This window comes from Nuphar pumila, chromosome 7 (genome assembly GCF_984573655.1).
Source record: "Nuphar pumila chromosome 7, dmNupPumi1.hap1.1, whole genome shotgun sequence".
Lineage (NCBI taxonomy): Eukaryota > Viridiplantae > Streptophyta > Magnoliopsida > Nymphaeales > Nymphaeaceae > Nuphar > Nuphar pumila.
The window spans coordinates 10,903,694-10,924,662 of record NC_143255.1 but is presented as its reverse complement, the minus strand read 5'-3'; the positions used below and the strand labels follow the sequence as shown (position 1 = coordinate 10,924,662).

General features: G+C 38.0%; 1 protein-coding gene across 2 annotated transcripts; it reads right to left on the bottom strand.

Annotated features, from left to right (window-relative positions):
- Window positions 1-16,919: 16,919 nt before the first annotated feature.
- Window positions 16,920-19,367, bottom strand: LOC149831123 (putative BOI-related E3 ubiquitin-protein ligase 3). 2 transcript variants are annotated; one of them, XM_090013682.1, is made up of 4 exons: window positions 18,425-19,367; window positions 18,163-18,284; window positions 17,827-18,074; window positions 16,920-17,679 (listed from the first exon to the last, which is right to left on the bottom strand). In XM_090013682.1, exons 1-4 carry the CDS (start codon window positions 18,472-18,474, stop codon window positions 17,188-17,190), a joined length of 912 nt encoding a protein of 303 aa, XP_089869808.1. In that variant the 5' UTR covers window positions 18,475-19,367; the 3' UTR covers window positions 16,920-17,187. The 2 variants fall into 2 exon arrangements, with proteins under 2 accessions (XP_089869808.1, XP_089869809.1); XM_090013683.1 differs by having other exon boundaries at window positions 18,217-18,284.
- Between the last annotated feature and the right edge of the window lie 1,602 nt (window positions 19,368-20,969).

Genomic DNA, 20,969 nt, shown 5'->3' with positions numbered 1-20,969 from the left:
AAACTATACCCCGAGTATGATCAGTTACAGGAAGATGAGTTAGCTGAAGACAGTGATTACTATCAATCAGATGATGTCTATGACTTCGCTTATGGTCACGATGTTGCGCATGATATGCATGTCATATCTCCATTGGCCGATGAAACATTCATAGAGGAATGTGATCCAAATGATGTACCAAGTGGATGGGCAAACAATGAAGAAGAAGAAGAAGAAGAAGAAGAAGAAGAAAGTCAAACTAGTGACGAGGAAGAATTCTCAAGCTAGTGAGCAAAATCTTATACTACAAACCTCTATTTAAATGCATTGTAATACTTGATGTGAGTTGTATTGCAATACTTGGTGTGAATGATCATAAATTTTATTTGAATGTATTGTAATACTTGATACGAATGATTCGAATGCATTGTAATACTTGATGTGAATGATTTCAATTATCTGAATGTATTATAATTTATGCAATTAACGAATGATTTGAATTAGTGCAATACTTGATGCCAATGATTTGAATTATTTGAATGCATTGCAATGCTTGATGTGAATGACTTGATTGCATTGTAATACTTGATGTGAATTATTTGAATTATCTGAATGTATTATAATTTATGCAATTAACGAATGATTTGAATTAGTGCAATACTTGATGCCAATGATTTGAATTATTTGAATGCATTGCAATGCTTGATGTGAATGACTTGATTGCATTATAATACTTTATGTGAATTATTTGAATGTATTGTATGACATATGTTATTTGTTAGAATATGGTTCGTGGAGGTTATAGTGGTCGCTCATCCAGTAGTAGCCAGGCTCAGCCTTCATCTTCACGGGCTCCTGTGATAGGTATATCATATAACTAATTAGATGCTTGATTAGTTCAAATGCACATTCTGAGAATTTCTAATGTATTTTTTTACAGATGATGTTGCGCCTGTACACGACCCACCTACACCAGTTGATCACACAAGTCAACAGCCAACATAGGAAACAGGGTCTTCTCAGGCTGGCACAAGAAGACTCATTCGAATAGTGTATATCGATAATCGACCGTAAGTATTTTGTTTTAAATTATTGCATATCTTTTAAATATTTTATATTGATATTTACTGTGTAACAATTCATGTGCAGCACAAGGTTTGAGCCACAAGAAGTAGTACGGGAGATTAGGAATTCACTTCTTCAACATCTACCAAGACCAGTTGCTCAATGGAAAGAGTACCCAAAGGAGGTGTTAGACAGATTGTGATCCTCATTCATGGTATACAGTTGTTCCTCATAGTTAATGTGTTTCATATTTAATTTATTTAAGCAATGTCTACTAACTTTCTGAAAATATTTGTAGGCTTCGAATCGCTTCGCAACTACGGTGGAAGAAAATGATGCAAGGAAGGTGTGGCAGAAGGTGGTTGCCAATCGATTTGCAGACATGCTGCACACTATGAAGACTGCAGCAAAAAAAACATCTGGCGTAGTAGATGATCCATTACTGTGGAAGAGCCATGGTCCTATTACTATCAGGAGAGATTACTGGGATGAAATGTGCGATAAGTGGGCGGGAGATGCATTTAAAAATCGCTCTACGAAGGCTTCACAAAATCGATCGAAGATGCCCGAAGCCCATCTACACACAGGTGGATCTAAGACATTTGGGAGCCACCTAAAGAAAATGGTAACTCATCAATATATAATATTAATTTTATAAGTATTGTTGCAAACTTGTGTACTAAATCTTTTGTCATTTAACTTCACAGAAAGCAGAAAAAGGAGGCAGTGTACCATATAAGGATGTGTTTGTAGAAACACATAAACGGAAGACCACGGGAGTCTTCGTATCAGAGAAGGCGAGAACGACAACGGTATGTATTAATTCTATTAATAATCATTGCAATATATATGCAAGTTATCATAATGTTATCATTAATTATTAATGAATACTTTAAACATTATTTTGTAGGAGGCATATGAGCAACAGATGGTAGAGCGATATGGAGAAGACGCTACTCAGCATCCATCATTTGATCCTACAGCATGGGTGACTGCAGCAGGTGAACCCCAAAAAGGTCGCGTGTTCGGGTTTGGGAGTAATATGAACACTTCACCAGTTATTGGTTCTTCCAGTTACGGCTCACCGACTTCTTGCGCCGACATAAGCTCCAAGCAGCCGACTATTCTTTCTGGTGATGATGTACGCGAGATCATTAATGAATCACTGAATAACTACTTTCAATACACCGTCGCCCCCTTTCTCCGAAATGAGATCAAGGCCGCTGTTCAGGATAAGGGATCTTCGATTCCAGGTCCCTCTCAGGTATAATCACATATTCAGTTTTTTGACTGCCTTAGAGCACATATGAGCATGCTATATTCACATATTCAATTTTTTGACTGCCTTAGCACACATACGAGCATGATCGAATCACATATATAGTTTTTTGCCTGCCTTAAAGCACATCTGAGCATGGTAGAATCACATATAGAGTTTTTTTAGATGCCTTAGAACACATATGAACATGCTATAATCACATATTCAATTTTTTGACTGCCTTAGAACACATATGAACATGTTATATATCATTTATGATAGAATCACATATAAATTTTTTTGCTTTGCCTGCCTTAGAGCACATATGAGCATGCTATATTCACATATTCAATTTTTTTACTGCCTTAGCACATATATGAGCATGATAGAATCACATATATATATATATATATATATATATATATATATATATATATATATATATATATATATATATATATATATATATATATATATATATATAAAACTTTTTGTCTGCCTTAGAGCACATATGAGCATGATAGAATCACATATAAAGTTTTTTTTACTGCATTATAACACATATGAGCATGCTATAATCACATATTCAGTTTTTTGACTGCCTAAGAACACATATGAGCATATTATAATCACATATTCAGTTTTTTGACTGCCTTAGCACACATATGAGCATGCTATAATAACATATAGAGTTTTTTTACTGCCTTAGAACATATATGAACATGTTATATATCATTTATGATAGAATCACATATAAATTTTTTGGCTTTGCCTGCCTTAGAGCACATATGAGCATGCTATATTCACATATTCAATTTTTTGACTGCCTTAGCACACATACGAGCATGATCGAATCACATATATAGTTTTTTGCCTGCCTTAAAGCACATCTGAGCATGGTAGAATCACATATAGAGTTTTTTTAGATGCCTTAGAACACATATGAACATGCTATAATCACATATTTAATTTTTTGACTGCCTTAGAGCACATATGAGCATGATAGAATCACATATAGAGTTTTTTTATTGCCTTAGATCACACATGAGCACATGATAGAATCACATATAGTGTGTAATTTATTTCATTATATTTTGTTTATCAATACTGACTGTTCTTTTCTTGTGTAGGCTGCTAGCGATAATCAGGGTAGTGGAGCTGAAGGGACAGATAAAGACAATGAACAAGAAGACGCACAAAATCTTGGCGATGATTAGAGGACTGTGTTGAAGAAGTTCTATTTTTTTTATTTTTCCTAATTGTAATTGTTGAATTGTAAATAATTAAACTTCTTAATTTTAAGGTAGAACGATTAATTGTTGTAGATTCTTGTTATATGAATTTTTTTGTGTGGTTTGTTTTTTATTTACAGAAAATATAAATTGTACAAAAAATAGAAATTGTACAGTTCTCGGTAATTAATTTTCAAATAAATTTTTTTAATTTTTTTTCGTGTTTGCGACGGATTAGCGACGGAACCATCCATCGCTATTCATATTAATATAGCGACGGCATAGCGACGGAAGTAAATCCGTCGCCAAGCGGTGGTCGACGTTGAGTACCGGCGGATTAGCGACGAAATATAACGCTCGTTATTCCGTCGCAATTAGCGACGGACCTGGCGACGGAATAATTCCGTCGCCAGTTAGCGTCAAAATATTTGCGACGTAAGCATACTGTTGCCTCGTTGTCGCTAATCCGTCGCTAACCATGTTAGCGACGGATTAGCGACGGAATGTGGTCGTCGCTAATCTACTGCTTTGTTGTAGTGATCCTCGGTTCAAACGGGGATGAGGCGGGGTGGGGCTATTGCGAGGAAAAGTGGCAGGGATGGGGATGAGGCGGGGATCGTGGCGGGGACGGGGTGGGGAAAAGTGTACGTCCATCCCCGAACATGGATGGATTTTAACCTTCGTCCCCGCCTCCATCCCCGTTTCATACCCTTCATCCCCGGTTCAAACGGGGCGAGGCGGGGCGGGGCCCCGCTTTCCCCCGGTCCACTGCCATCCCTAGTTATAGGTCAACCTACTTAGCCCACTAAATCCACTTTGTTGGATCTAGGTCCATAGAGCTTTAGCTCTATCGAATTTACCTCATGCTCGCCAGATCATCTTGGAGACTTAAGCTCGTGATGAGTCTCTTTTCTCTCATTTTTTCTCATATTTTCTTATTTTATTTGGGTTTATTGTTTTCAAATGGATTTGTTTAGCTCTTTGTATTTGCCTTGTTTTCATGTTTTTTCTAAAATTTGGTGGTGTCTACACCATCGAGGTCTCATTTCATATTTTGAGAACCTCGCGCTGGAAGGTACGCACAACCCTAAATACGTGAAGATCTGATCGGAGGTTCCCAAATTTTAAGAACCTCGTTGGAGCTGATCTCTCAGTACCACTTAGGGAAGAAAGGCGTTCAACTTGCAGGCCGAGCACCCATATTTTTGAGAAATCTGATTTAAAATCATGTTTATCTTTTTAAAACCATTTTCGTGGAAAATCAACATATCCACAAGACCATAAATAAAAACTCAAAAACTATGACATTTTTGTTTACTATGTCAGTATAAATGCACCCAGAGCACCATATCATTACTCTCTCTCTCTCTCTCTCTCTATACATATATATATATATATATATATATATATATATATATATATATATATATATATATATATATATATATATATATATATATATATATATATGTATAGAGAGAGAGAGAGAGAGAGAGAGAGAGCACTTTAAAATATCAAAAATATTTTCTATAAATTAGAAAATGTGTATTCATATCACATGTACTACATCAAATCCATGTATCGGTGTCCATGTGACATAGATGAATATCATGTCAAAGACAAAAAGTACTTATTTATAGGGATGTAAATGGGTCTGATCCAAATACAGATTTTGCAATTTTTGACTCTTCTGGATTTGGCTTTCCATGTATTTAGCGGTTTCGGATCTGACCCGTTTGCATCCCTACTTGTCTACACCTCCTCAAGTTCCTGATCTCATCAAGAAAGAAAACAAGGGAAGTGTTAGGGTTTGCATCTGAGGGCCCAAGTCTTATAATAAAATTTAGATCACCACACACACACACCCAAAATGCTCATTGTAGACCTACCTATCATTTGATGCTTTCAAATCTTTATCCAACCAATACTGAAGATACTGTCATCCCTGGCTTGACTTGTGGGCTTTATCTCAATGTCATGGTGTGTAGGGACCATGGACATGTAGCCTCTGAGATAGACAGGTAGCTGTGGACTTTGTCACACAGATACGGCCATGACCCCACAGGTGACTCGGAGATCGACACGTGAAAATCTTTTTGAAAATAAAATATGCCATCAGGGATTTTTTAACTATTTGTCGGTATTTTAATACATAAAAATACATTTTTATTAATAATAGTTAAAGACATTAATAAATATTAAAATAATGTCATTTCAACATGTCATGGCGTGTCCAACTCGTGTCACCCATAACACGTACTCTAATTAGTTTGCCACCTATGACATTGGTTGTGGAGCCAGATTCCTTTGCTTTCACAGATGTTTTAATTCTTCTGCTATCCTTTTTTTGTTTTTGTTTTTTACTCTCTTTTTTTAGTACTAGTACACGAGGATTTAGAAAACTTCAGGTGCCTTTTTACTTGCAAAGCATATTGATAGAAAGATATGAATTTCTAGTAAGCATTGATATAATTTCTAAAAAAATTTATACCAGTTTTTAAAATTTTGATACGAAGTGTACATTTTCATAAAGATACCTGTTGATTAGATTAGGTAAACATGCATTTTATATCAATTATGACTACATTATAATTTCATGAAGAATTTACAAAAATGCACCCAACGTTTGGCATATTTACAAATACATGCCTAATGTTTGAAAAAATACATTTAAACGCCTGAGTTACTAAACTCTATCTCAATGTTTGGTGTGTCCAACTCCATGTGTATTTATTTTATCTTTACATGGAGAAACCTAGCCGTGCTGGTTCTGCTTGCCATAATGATGGGTGAAATGGTAACTCTATCATGCTTAACTATAGTTTGACCATAGTTAACTCACTAGAGTTAATTAGAAGGAGCAGGTGTTTGAGAGTTTGGAAACTCATGCGCTTATTTGTCAACTTTGAAACATAAGTCGGGTCATTGTAATTAAGACAAAAGTTATGCATGTTGTTGTAAATTTTTTTAATTTCATTATTATGATTAATATTAAAAAAATTAATGAAATTGTAGGTTTGTAATAATGAAATTGTTAGTTATAGAAACAAGTTTGATACTCATTTTTAATAATAAAGATGGTATGAGCTAAGTAATTGAGATGAATTTCCTTCTTTTTGAGCAAAAATTGAGATGAGTTTCTTAAACATTTTAATCTTATTCTTATGATTTTTGAAATGAGTTTCATACCAGCATTTGGGTCCAGTACCGATGCAACTATGGATTGAATAAATATATGGAAAGCATGGTTGGGAGTAATGACCTAATGACCTGCATTATGTGATTGCAAGAAAACAAGCAGAGTTTCACATTTTAAGATATTGGCCGCATTATGGTCTTATTATTATTAGTTTTTTATTATCCTTTTTACGGTCTCTATCGGAGAGAGACCAACTATTTAATTTCATATGCATTCATATTGGGTGCGCCCGCATCAATGTGAACGTGCATTGATACTTAAACCACATTCAAATAGCAATTATTTGCCTATTTTTCATTTTCTTCGCAAGTTAAACCCTTCAAAATTTTGAGATTTCAATAAGGTAGGACATCGGGTCGGCCCGGTATAATCAGAAACCTAGGGATGTCAATGGGTCTGGGTTTACCCGGACCAAACGCTATAGGGTCCGGGTATGGTGATAAATAATAAGACCCGATTAAGACCTGAGTTCGGACCTGAATATCCGGTTAATACATGGATTTGGGTATAATTTTTGAAATTTTATACCAGGCCCGGGCCTGACCTGAGTTCTGATTAAGACCCATAATTTTTCAATGTAAAAATGATAAAAAAAAGATTTTTTTATTGGGTCTGGTTCATGTAGTTCTTATCGGGTTCGGGTATGGTTTCTCTTATAATTAACCTAATGAGACCCGGGTCTGGGCCCGATACCATATCCAAAAATCAGATCCAAGTCAGGTTCTACCTGAGCCTAAACCAAACCCAACCCGTTGACACCCCTACATATACCTAGGGGTGGCAATCGGGTCGGGTTGGCGGGTCAACATACCTCAACACGAACCCGGCCCATTTATTAAACGGGTAACCCGACACAACACGGTTAACCCATTTAATAAACGGGTAGGGTCGGGTAAACGGGTTGGCAGGTTAGCAGGCGGGTCGGGTTCGGGTAAACGGGTTGGCGGGTCGGGTACGAGTAAACGGGTTGGAAGGCGGGTCGGGTCGGGTAAATGGGTTGACAGGCAGGTCGGGGTCGGGTAAACGGGTTGACGGGTCAGGTTCAGGTAAACAGGTTGACCCGCCCGCTTAACCCGTTTATTAAAGGGGTCAGCCGGGTTGGCGGGTTGGCATACCCCTAACACGAACCCGACCCGTTTAATAAACGAGTTAGGTGGGTCGACCCGTTTACGACACGAACCCGTTTAAGCCAAACCCGAACCCGGCTAAGAAGCGGGTTGGCGGGTCGTGACAGATTTTGCCACCCCTACATATACTCCACTTGGGTTTTGTCAGGTCTTAGCTGCCTTGTGCAGCCTGAAACCTGATAAATGTCTAGCTCATCCCTGGCTTAGTTAACCCTAAAGGGGGTTAGGGGTTAGCATAATTGGAGCAGGCCTCGGCTGTTAGACAGGCAGTTAGGAGTCAACTCTCGCATCGTTCTGTATATCTGGGAAAGAACATGCCTGTGTTGACATCTTTCAGCATAAATGGGGCAAATTGTCATCTCAATGGAGTCTGGCCTAGATAATAGTTGGGCCAAACAAAACCACCTAAATCTGACAAGGGTCAAGTCTGGCTTTCAGTAGGCCTGAGTTTTGGGTCAGGCCTCTTCAGTCCTAATGGGTCTCAAGACAAACTGGACCCAACTCAGCCTGATGTCTGCCCTTAGATTTGAAGATGCTTGCTTGGAAATTTCATTGGGCCATGGTTTGAAAATCTAAGTTGCCAGCTTAGGGAAATTGAGAAACGAGGTTGGTTATTGACCAAACTTATTTAGGCTGCAATTAGGGTTCATGTGGAAGGTTTGTCAACCTTCACCAACTAGGGTCGCGTTTGAGACGTGTCATTCATTACATTCCTATGAGTTAATAACTTCATTTGCACAAGCAAAATTAATGAGACCGGCAATGACCAAGAAATAACCAGCATCTTCAAAAGTACCATTCTTTTAAAGGTATTTTAATTATTTTTATAAAGTTGAATTTATCTAACATTGAACAAATTTAGTTTAATGTTAAATTATATATATATAGTCACTAAAATATGTTTACCAACCAAATGTTTATTGGTATGAACCATGATTTTTATAGGTTATTTTACTCTTTTTTTAAAATGTTAACGTGCAAATGTGATGTAGACATTTGGTTTTATTGAAACAGACTCTTGGATCATCCAATTAGGGTCTATAAGAAGTATCTTTTAAAGGTTAAAAATCATCAGTTAAGAATTTTCATAAAAAAGTCACATTTCTTGATCCGATTAGGATGATCCAATAGTCAGATTTCTAGCAAATGAACCACAATGCATATGCAGGGTTAGATTTGAAAAAAAAAAACATATGAAAATCACGATTCACAGTGAGCATATTTGATTGGTAAACCTATGCCATTATATATATATATATATTCCTTCAAGATATTTTTTCTAGATAATTGAAGAAAACTACCTCATTCACTTGCGAGCTCATTAGTGTAAAAGCCTGGGATCTCTGTCACCTGCTAGGAAGTGCACACAGCTTTGGCATCATTCCAAACTTGGTGAGGTTCATGAGTTGCGCATGCCATCAAGATTCTTTTGTTGAAAACTAGTTCATGTTTTCAGAGAACGATATTTATGACCTGTGGTTCTAACACAAAACCAAGCTATGAGCCAACAACTTAGTCCAATTTTGCAGGTCAGAAAGAAGATTAAAACTTTGCAACTTGCTGTTGGCACAAGCAATTCAAATTGCTTGCCCCCACATTTGCAATTTTCTTTTGGCACAAGCAATTCAAATTTTCAAATTGGAGGAGGGAGACTGGATCAATGGTTCACCACTTACACCATTGAAGTGACTGGTTGTCATCTTGCTTTTTCTTCAGCCTCCCTTTTGCTTGCACCATCAGCTGGGTCCTCTTTCAAATGACTTAAAATCAAAACCACCCAAGGTTATCTTTTACAGCTTGGCCTTTACTTCTGTCTTAATAAAGAAGTCAGAGTTGATCAAGGTGTACCCAACAAAATATTAGGGTACATAATTATATCACATTGTCATTGTGTCAGCAATTTAGACCGATTCAAATGCCAATATTCTCTACACGCATCCCGTCAAAACCGTCTCTTTATATGACAGATCACGTATGTTTCGTGATGCTGTGGTACGTTTAACATATTCAAACTTTTCATTACTGGCAGCCAAGCTAGCTATCATAATCATTGCCAACTCTCTCTCTCTCTCTCTCTCTCTCTCCATACACACATTTTTTTTTAAAGACAAGCTTGACAGACCCTAACAAGATATCTCGTAAAGCCCATGTGGCAGACCTCAGTGGTTTCACACACACACACATATATATATAGTCACTAAGATATGAGAACTGAAACATGTAAACTAAAATATGAGCATTTGCAACACTTTTTTTTTCAAATCAAATCATGTGGATGCCATGTGGATGTGCTTGGCATGGTGAATTTCTAGGAATCAATTATTGGATCATTTATGATTTTTGAATACTTGAATATTTACATTAGTTTTCATAAATAATTATAAATATAAATATATATATATATATAGAGAGAGAGAGAGTAAGAGAATGGTTCCTCTTAATAGTAGGAGGATGTGAAAAGTTATTTTTATTTTTTTGGATCTTTTTTTGGTAACTAACATTGCAGATGTGATCCACATGGTGTATTTAGTAAGAATTGGAGCTTGGATCATCACATGTGAATAGGTTTTTATAAGTCTCCAAAAATCAACGACAGAATTTTTATCAATTAAACAATTCATAAAATTATATTTTTTTATCAAAAAGCATGATTCAATAAGGCCTTAGCAAATAGATCATGCTAAACACATCCGTGGGATCAGATTTGCTGAGCATTGCTTGAAACAATAAAAATCAGCACTGTTGACACCATATGAACTATTAGAAGGAACAAAATTTTTTATATATAGTAATAGAGGACGCCCCGTTGATCGCGTGTGGTGCACAATCAACGGCGCACAATTTTTTTGCACAAAAATTATCTTTAGACCGCCGCTAAAAATCCTTTTGGCAGACACCCGACGTGAGTCTGCCCATTCAACCTTTACAACCTCTCTCTCTCTCTCTCTCTCTCTCTCTCTCTCTCTCTCTCTCTATATATATATATATATATATATATATATATATATATATATATGTGTGTGTGTGTGTGTGTGAGAGAGAGAGAGAGAGAGAGAGAGAGAGAGAGAGAGAGAGAGAGAGAGCAGTTGCCTTCACGGATTTGTGCCTACCATTACTTATGAGGCTTTTGAAGGGTTCTTTTCTCTGTTTTCTCAAATCAGACCATACAGATGTGTTATACGTGTTTGATTTTTATAGGAATGAACTCTTGCATTATTGGATTCTGATGCACATATAGGTTTTTATAAAGTTTAAAAATGGATGGCCTAAAATTTTTATAGGTATCATAAATATTCAATGCTTAAAAAATTATATTTTTTATCAAAAAAAACATGATCCAAGTATTGCTTCCTAGCAAATCGATCATGTCAAACACATCTATGTGATCAGATTTGAGAAAAACAACTCAAAAACCCCCCTTCACTCAAGGTAGGCAGCTATTCCTTTATATATATATATATATATTATATATATATATATATATATATATATATATATATAGAGAGAGAGAGAGAGAGAGAGAGAGAGAGAAAAGGTGGGTGCCTGACCCTTTTTGTGCCTATCGAGTTTGGATAAGGGTTTTCACATTATTTTTTAAAAATCTGACCCTACAGATTTGTTCTGCTTTATCGATTTACTAGGAAATCACACTTGGATCATGTTTTTATGAGAAAAAAATAATTTTTAAGCATTGATTATTTTTTAAAATTGTAGACCATTGATTTTTTAATCTTATAAAAACCTAACTTTGGTGTTGAAATCAAACGATCCAAAATTAGATTATCACAAAATCAAATATACAGTAGATCATATCTGCATAGTCAGATTTTAAAAAAAAAGATAGAAACAATCTTTTCAAAGCTTGTTTGGCACGATGTAGGCACAAAAAAGCGTCAAGCTCCTACCCCTTACTATATATATATATTACACATTGGTGTGGCAGATAGAAGTGGCCCATCATCTTTGACATGGCTAGGAATGAAATAATTGTGATGAATAACAGTGTAGGTGACTGTAACCATGTCAATCTTCCAATGATGGATTGCTTGAAAATAGAATCATATCATACGGCAATTGTTGGCTTGGTTGGTGGATATAAAGTTGTTGGAAATCCATTTATCAAAAGGCAAACAATATTAGTACAAAAATTACCCAATACATGAGTGGTATCATATTTCATGTGATTCCAAAACTTTACCTGCCCTTCCACAAGGCCAATGTGATGACCAATCATCTTTTTAAGTAAAAAATAGAATAGTTCTGATGGTGGTGATGGTAGTGGTAGTTGTAATAATAGTAGTTAGCACAATTAAAATGGTTGTGTTCAGCTAAGCCTGGTCATGTTTAATGCATGGTGAAACCTAACCACATCATATTTGATAACAAGAGATGAGTGCAGTAGCTTGGCTTTACCATCATTTATATGATTTTGAGACCTGTCATTTAACTCGTGAGAGTGGTGTGTTCTTTAATTAGGGTTTCATTTTCATTAGGTCTTATGAGGCCAATTATAGTTGCAGGTAGTTTTTTTTTGCTTAATCTAAACCTGTAAATGTGTTTATTGTAATTTAACACATTAAAAAAACATCTAGCTATAAATAGTTATTCATCATGCTTAAATGAGAGAACAAAGTTCAACTACTCATATTGCACTAAAACTTGATAATAAATAGACCCAAGGGGTTTGGTATAGTGGGATGAAGCCTAGACTGTTTGACGGGCAGTCTAGGTTCAAATCTCATTGGTGTCACCCCCCCTGCATAAGCCGAAGCTTGGCGATCGACTCCCTGGGGCGGTGGGGTAAAATCTCAGAGTTTTACACTGACAGGACAGCGACTGTATTTACGGCAGGTTGAGCCAGCATAGCTAGGTCTTTATGCTTGGGGCCGTTTCTTTGAGTAAAAATTAAAAAATAAAATTGATAATAAATAATTCAAGTCTTTTATTATTGAATCAATTCGATCCAAGGCATGTTTTTTAAGTACGCAAGCATTGCTAAACAATTTTTTATGTTTAGGTTGGGCAAAAAATACATATAATCATTTTTTTTTTGGTGAACCTAACAAAACTTAACATAAAAGAGGGAGTGTTGGGGAATGCAATTTTTTATTCATGAAATGCATTTTATAGTTTATAGGTGCTAAACTAATAGTGCTATACCTCATTAAGCGTTTTGATCCTGAGTGCGCCCATAACTAGACCTCATCAAGCATCATTGACCCTTCTCTGAAGTCGATAATATGTGCCATTAATAAAGTGAATTAATGAAACACAAACTACCATTTTAAATCTTGCACGTAGACAATGTACTTAGGTCAACAATAATTAATAGGGAGCCTAATTAACAATTTGAAAAAATAACTATATTTCTCCCTCACAAGATAATCACATCCTATATTACAATAATATTTTGCGTGAGAACAAGAGAGCGAGAGAGAATATGTTATGAAATTTATAATATATTATGTAGTGAATCCAACCAGTTTTATAATTATAATATACTATACACACACACACACTTATATATATATATATATATATATATATATATATATATATATATATATATATATATATATATATATATATATATATATATATATATATATGAAAACTACCCAATAGAAAACCTCCCAAACCTACCCAATAAAAAACATTTATCGAATTTTCTGTATTTTTTTCAAAATTCCGGCCTTATAGATGTCTTCAACATGATTGATTTAATAAAATTTGACACTTTGATCATGCATTTTTGGATGGAAAAAATAGTATTTAGATCCTTGAAAATTTATAAAATTGTAGGCCGTTGATTTTTTAAACCTTATAAAAATATAGCCATGTATCGGAATCAAATGGTCCAAGAACTGATTCCTATTATAAAAAGCACACCAAGAATCAGATAAATATTTTTTATTGGATAGGTTTTCATTTCTCTCTCTCTCTCTCTCTCTCTCTATATATATATATATATATATATATATATAGTAGTACATCGTAGGTGCTTAATGGGTTCTTCTGCTCTTTCGGTGTTTTTTCACATTTTTGACCCCATAAATGTGTTGGGCATGGTCGATTTACGAGGAATCCACACCTAGATCATGTGTTTTTCATCAAAAAATGATATTTGGAGCCTAAAAATTTTACAAAGATTTTGGACCATTAATTTTTTTTAACCTTACAAAAATTCACCCATGTGTTGGAATCGAAAAGTTCAAGTGTTGATCCATGAAGTACATAGATCACATGTGTAGAAAAAGTAATACTTGTGCAACCCTGAGGTGCTTAGCTATCAGCACAAACACACTGACCGTCCATGGCAGCCTTGATAGACAGTAAAAAGAATGCAAAAAAAAATTGCTAAAATGCAAAAAAATGTATTTTAGCATCCTTTTTTGCTGTCCATCAAGGCTGCCATGGATGGCCAGCAGAGACCCGTACCTAAGGGTTGCATAGCTACCACTCACTCTATATATATGGGGAATGAAATCCTCCACAATGAATTTTTTTGGGTGTGTTTTTCAGCATTTTTTTTGGGTGTGATTTTCAATTTAGGATCATGTGTTTTCGATGAAAAAAATGATATTTGGAGCCTCAAAAATTTACAAAGATTTTGGACCGTTGATTTTTCAAACCTTATAAAAACTCACCCACGTGTTGGAATCCAACAATTCAATTTTGATCCATCAGGTACACAGATCACATCTATACTGTCAGAATTTAAAAATAAAATGAAAACCCCATTAAGCACATCTGCTTTATATATATATATTTGGTGCTTAGCTACCAGCACAAACACAGTGACTGTCCATGGCAGCCTTGATAGACGGTAAAAAAAAATGTAAAAAAGATGCTAAAACACAAAAAAAAATGAATTTTAGCGTATTTTTTAGCTTTTTTTTTTTGTTGTCCATCAAGGCTGCGAAGAACAGCCTGCAGAGACGTAGGTAGCTGCGCACCTAAGGGTTGCACAGCTACCCCTCACTCTATATATATGGACAATGAAAACCTCCCCCAATGAAATTTTTTTGGTGTGTTTTTTAAAATTCTAACCATATAGATGTGGTCAATATGATTGATTTACTATAAATCGTCATGAATTTTGGATAGAAAAATTAGTATTTGGAGCCTCAAAAACTTATAAAAACCTATCTATACATTGGAATCAAATGCTTCTAAGAACTGATTCCTATAAAAACAAACATATAGATTATATATGTACAGTCAGAATTTTGAAAAAAAAATACCAAAAATCCAATAAAACATCCATTAAAAATGTTTGGGAGGGTTTTCATTGGGGAGGTTTTCGTTTCCCTATATATATATATATATATATATATATATATATATATATATATATATATATATATATATATATATATATATATTACAATCACAAAAAAGTAGTAGTAATATAATGATCTTGTTTTTTTGGGATAGTCCAAGGTAAAAGTTTGTCTATCACAAACGGCACATTGGCTGGCGTCCAGTTAGACAAAACCCTTGAGGTCCCCCCTGCCAACTGGTGGGGAGTCCACCCAGCTTGGACCCTGCGGCTGCGGCAAGGGATACATATACAAGCAATCGGGTGGTTTTACGCCAAAACAAACCCAGTAGGGACAGAGCAATGCCGACGCTTAGCAACAATTTGGGTCACAACAAACTTTACTAAACTCTACTGTTGAACAGATGCGTTGCCATGGCTTCGGTGCTTGTCACGCATGTGATGTAGACTCGTATGGATTGCATCCTATCCATCATCCACCGTCCACCCGTCTTTATGGAACAAAGAGAGGGACCCAAAGGAGTCACAAGCGGCCCCATGGAATATGGCTTGGTTCAATTTGGCCAACCCAACAGATTTGCATCGGACCTTATGACCAACCCGCTGGATCCGAAATCAAACTCCAGCGCGTTCATCGCCCAATGAAGACTTGTACTGTCTTCAGTGCCACTCCGATCGGTCATGACCCACTTAGAGCCCTGGGATCCGGTGGGCATCATGTGTAGATACGGAAACGGTTCAAATATGGAGTGGATGAAGTTTGACCCAATCGGCAACAAATAACAGATCCAATCTGGATCCGAATTAAAAGTCCAACCCGTTTGCATCCCTAGGGTTTAGGTCTTCAAGGGACGTCCGAAAGAGCGTGACGTTAGGGGCACGTCCAAACGGCGTCCGGTGTTCCTTGTGGGACCCACATCCAAAGAAAACTGGTTCGCGGTTCCCGAGTCCTTCGTCGACGCGGGACCCACGCCCGTTCGCGGTCACACGTCGATCGCGTGAATCCGAGGTGGCAGCCCAGTGGATATGCGGACAAAACCTCCAACAAACCTGTCGAGATCTACTCACCCACCCAAAATTACCCTCAACCAAATCCCATAATTACCAAAGCAAACGCACAATTTTCGCGCTATTTTTTTTACTCTCTCCCATCAAATATATTGACCGAAATACCCTTCATCCTCCCTCGTCGACCATCTCTCAAGCCGAGGTCACCCTCGACAATTCACAGATTAAGATAAGTTCAAGCGGTTTGGATTTCAGTTTTGTTAACCATGGCCGATATTATCAGATGCAGCAAGCAACGAACAAATTCTAGTTTACAGTTTCACACGTTCGTATACTTCGGATCTTGGTGTTATGATCCGTAGGTCCAGATCCAACTTCGAGCCAGCCTTTTAATATGGTTACAGCAAGCAAAGGCAACTCAATCTGCTTCCCTCAAACAGAGAGTCCTCGCCCTCTCGCCCCCACTTCTGAAAGCTGCAGACACATCCGTGGGCCAGTGGCCAGTGGAGTTTGATCCGGTGCCTTCATCTCAGGACCTTCACAACCACCCCACTGGCCAGGCGGACGACCCCCGCGGTGGTGCCCAAAGTTTCAAAATCAAAAGAAGAAAAAGGCATAGCACATACCAACGCAACTTTGTCATAACCATCTCCCCCACCTTAGTTGGCCTTTTTAATAACGTACCGACAAGGGTGGTGCATGGTAATAACTTTTGCATTGATTGGCCAATAGGAAGATGAAAATGAAATAAATGAATCAAACAAATAAGTTTTTACTTTGTCTTTAATGTTCCTATCATATACATACATATGTTATGATAATGATGAAGATGATGGTAAAGATGATGATGGCCGGCGATGGACTTTCGTTGGATTCAAACCATTTTCGCTGGCTGCCCTGATCTTCTTGTAAAGTTGGGGTCGATAATTCATCACTTTAAGCTTTTTTCTCAACTTTTTTAAAAGATGGTGATGATGATAGCATGCTTCCTCATAAAAGATGATGATGATGATGGCGGCATGGTGAATGAAGTGGGTCTATGACAAGTAGACCTGCACGGTGGCACGCTTGGTGGATTTACAGATGGGGCATGCATCAACAGCAGCGGCGCAGGCGGCGCACAGGCAGAGGTGCCTGCATGGCAGCAGCAGTACACTTGACGTGCCCTCCCCGCAGTTCCTGCACAGGCCACTACCTTCTTCACTGCTTCTTCTTCCGTTGCCGCTGCGGCAGCACCACGACTGCGCGTCCTCCTCGCTGTCTCCTCGGCCCTCGTTGGCCTGCGCGAGGAGCTGCTCCCTCAGCGCGTTGGCAGTCGCCTCGTTGCTCTTCGCGAGGTTCTGCCATACCTGGTTCTCGATGGACAGGGACCGCACCCTCTCCTCCAGGACGCAGTTCATCTTCCCTATGCTCTCTATCTCTGCCTCCTTCTGCTTTAGTTTCCTCACGATGGTGTCCTGCAGAACGGCCAGCAATCGCCTTGATTGCCTCTTCCGTTTCTCCTCGAGGTCTAATCTCATCCTTTCCGTCTGCACGATCAAAATCAAATCAATTCAGTAAATGCCCGCAACATTGAAAACAACGTATCCGGTAGAATCGTTGTAACCATAGAATACCACCCTAATCGAAAATGCCTACATTTTTTGTAGCAATACCAAGAGAGCAAAAAGGGGTACCTGAAGAGCAATGAAACGCTCGATTTCCTCCTGCTGCTGCTGAATCTGCTGCCCAACGTCCTCACCCAAGAAGGAAAACATGTTTCCGGCGAAGAAGTTCGGAGTCGCCTGAATCCCGCAGGGCAGAGGATTCGAATAGCAGCACTCGCGGCCACGCTTCCTCGAACTGGCGACAACGTTGGTGCTAGTGAGACCGCTTTGAGCCTGGGGTCCGCTGAGGACCGCAGTATTCATCACGAGATTGAGATCTGGACCACCTAAAAACAATCAATACCAAGAAAGGGAGGAAAAGGAAAAGAAACAAACGCACACCCGTTGTTTCCATTGTATGCTCACCGGAATTGGTGTATGGATGGTCGTTTCCCGCTGCCGGAAGGTCCTGTAACGTACCTGCCAGCGAGATGGGGATCCCAAAACTCAGATTCAAGTTGTTGGCGTTTTCACCGAACCCCTTTTCTCTGTGAACCCATATGAACAAATGCTATGAACTTGAGGATTTCTTCAAGAGAGAGAAAGATTATATATATATATATATATATATATATATATATATATATATATATATATATATAGAGAGAGAGAGAGAGAGAGAGAATACCTGTTCTTCAACAGTGCCATGAAAGAATGGTACTGAGCATCAACAGCCATATAGAGATAGAGAGAGATGAAGGAAATGAGGAAGATGGGTAAGGTGGGGGGATATATTTACGGTTTGGTGAGAAAAAAAGAGGAGCGTGAGATTGGCGTTGGTTCGTTGGCTTACAAGTTTTACATGGGGTGGGATGAATTCACCAGGCAGTTGGTATGTATGAACCCCCAGAGAGAAAAAGAGAGAGAGAGATGTGGGAGGGAGGGAAGGCAGGAAATAGAGGACGAAGAGAGGGAGGGAGGGGATAAAAATGAATTCCTCCAGACAACCCGCACCGCTCGCCACGTGGCAAGCCTCCTGTCGCTGTTATTCGTTGCCACGTGTCCACCGTGATACTCGTTCCCCCCTCCCCCACCGCCTCCCTCGCACGTGTAGGAGCGCGCCTCCTAACACGTTTGTAGTCTTGTTGATTGAGCCGAGTCGAGCCAAAAAGGTTAGGTGCTCTGGTTGGGCTTGGTCCAGTCGTAGAGCTCTTTAGAATCTCGGGAGAGTCGGCCCGTCTCATTGGCGACGACGTTGACGAGCTGGTCCAAACATTTACACAGGTGAATCGAAAAAGCTCGAGAGCGGGCTAAGCCACTAAAGATCAACACGTTGACCATCTCAAAGGATCGAGTCATGTGAGTTCATGTTGCGAGAATCCCGCATTGCATAGCTCGGTTTGGCTAACTGGATCGCCGAGCCATGTTGGTCACGGTTCATGCGCTTGTATGAAACTGAGTCCGGTGAGGTTTTTGGTGCCCAAACTATTCGAACCTTGGCCGAGTCCAGATGGCAAGGTCTCGGCAGGAAGGTGGGGGAGGGGTGCGGGTGCGGCACATGCGAGGGGTTGCGCTCCCACGTTCGTCCTTCCTCGAGGAAGTTGACAACCGAAATCCCGTACTTGGACGCTCCGCCCGAGTTGTCACCCTGCGCCAAATTTGTTTTTTTGCGGGCTCTCTCTCTCTCTCTCTCTCTCTCTCTCTCTCTCTCTCTCTATATATATATATATATATATATATATATATATATATATATATATACCCGGATGATGATGAGAGGGCATCACTTCATCATGAGCAATATGTTCTTCACCGTTGGATTCTCGAGATGGACGGCCTTTATTTCACATTTGATGCTTTTTATTTCAATGTCGAGGTCTGACCTATGCAACAGATGTCGACGATATTCTTAAAATATCGTGATTTTATCAATGAGTTTAGAGGCAATGTAACGCTAAAAATGACGATATTTTCAGAATATCCCCTACTTTGAGCTACTCCCTCGACAAAAATCGCTTGATTGCTTTTGTCCAGGACGTCTCAAGATTTTGTGCGAACGCCCCTGCTGTGCCCATTTTGTCCTTAGGGCACTCCTTGTAAATGGGTCGGATTCATCAGGAGGAATTTGTAAAATTTGGCTGTTTCGAGATCCGAACCGATCCGACTTATCAATGTATTTTGGGATAATAAACCCGACCTGTTTTCATCCCTTACAACACAAAGATGCGGGTATGACCCCGATGACTCGATTTTGACACGCACATTGAGAGAAAATTTCAAAACTAAGATACGGCGACATGGATTTTCTGAATATTGTAATAAATAAAAATATTAATTATTTTTTATGTTTAAATGTATACAAATATATTCTTATTGAAATTTGATTAAAAAGTAATAATATAATATTTTAAAATATTAAATTAATGTCTGTCATGAGTGTGTCCATGTGTCATAGCGTGTCCGACCTATCACCTATGACACGCACCATAAATAGCGTGTCATTGTGACATAGGGAACAACTTTGCTGTGGTGACCGCATTGTCCTTGGGCTGCATTTGCCGCAATCCTGTTGCAAACGCCCCCTTAGTGTGATATTCGAATGATATAGTTGGACGGTTCGGTTGCACAATCATAATCAAGGGGATCAGGTTCGAATCTCGTGGGCCTATTTTCAGCTTGGCTATAAAAACAAAAAAGTTTACTTTTATACTTCCTTTTTTAGGTATATGTTTTTTTATAGTTTTTTATACATGCTGAAAATTCCTAGATTTTTATATTCATAGTGAGAAAATTTTAAAACGGAAAGATAACATTTTTCTCATAAAGATTTGGAAACTTTTTTATTTTTCTCCTGCTTTATCAGCACAGTATCTCAATAGAATTAGTTTTTTTTTTTTAAGAATATCTCGATTGATTTCTATTGATATTCAACATTTTTATGGTTGGTAAATTTTCTCAAAAAAATGCTGATTTTCGCCACTATGTAGGGATGTCAATGGATCAGATTTTATTCACTGAATCCATAGGCGGAGCTCGGGGGCGGGGGGGGGGGGGGGTGAATCTCCAATATCATGATTTTCAATTAATTTATCTATTTGTGCGTGTATGCATGTATGTCAAAACAGTACGTAAGAACACACATACACACACAAGTGCCAGGTGAATTTTGAACCACATAAACATGATTTGCGTGAAATATAATTTTCATAGTTATACTATGTAACATTTCTTAA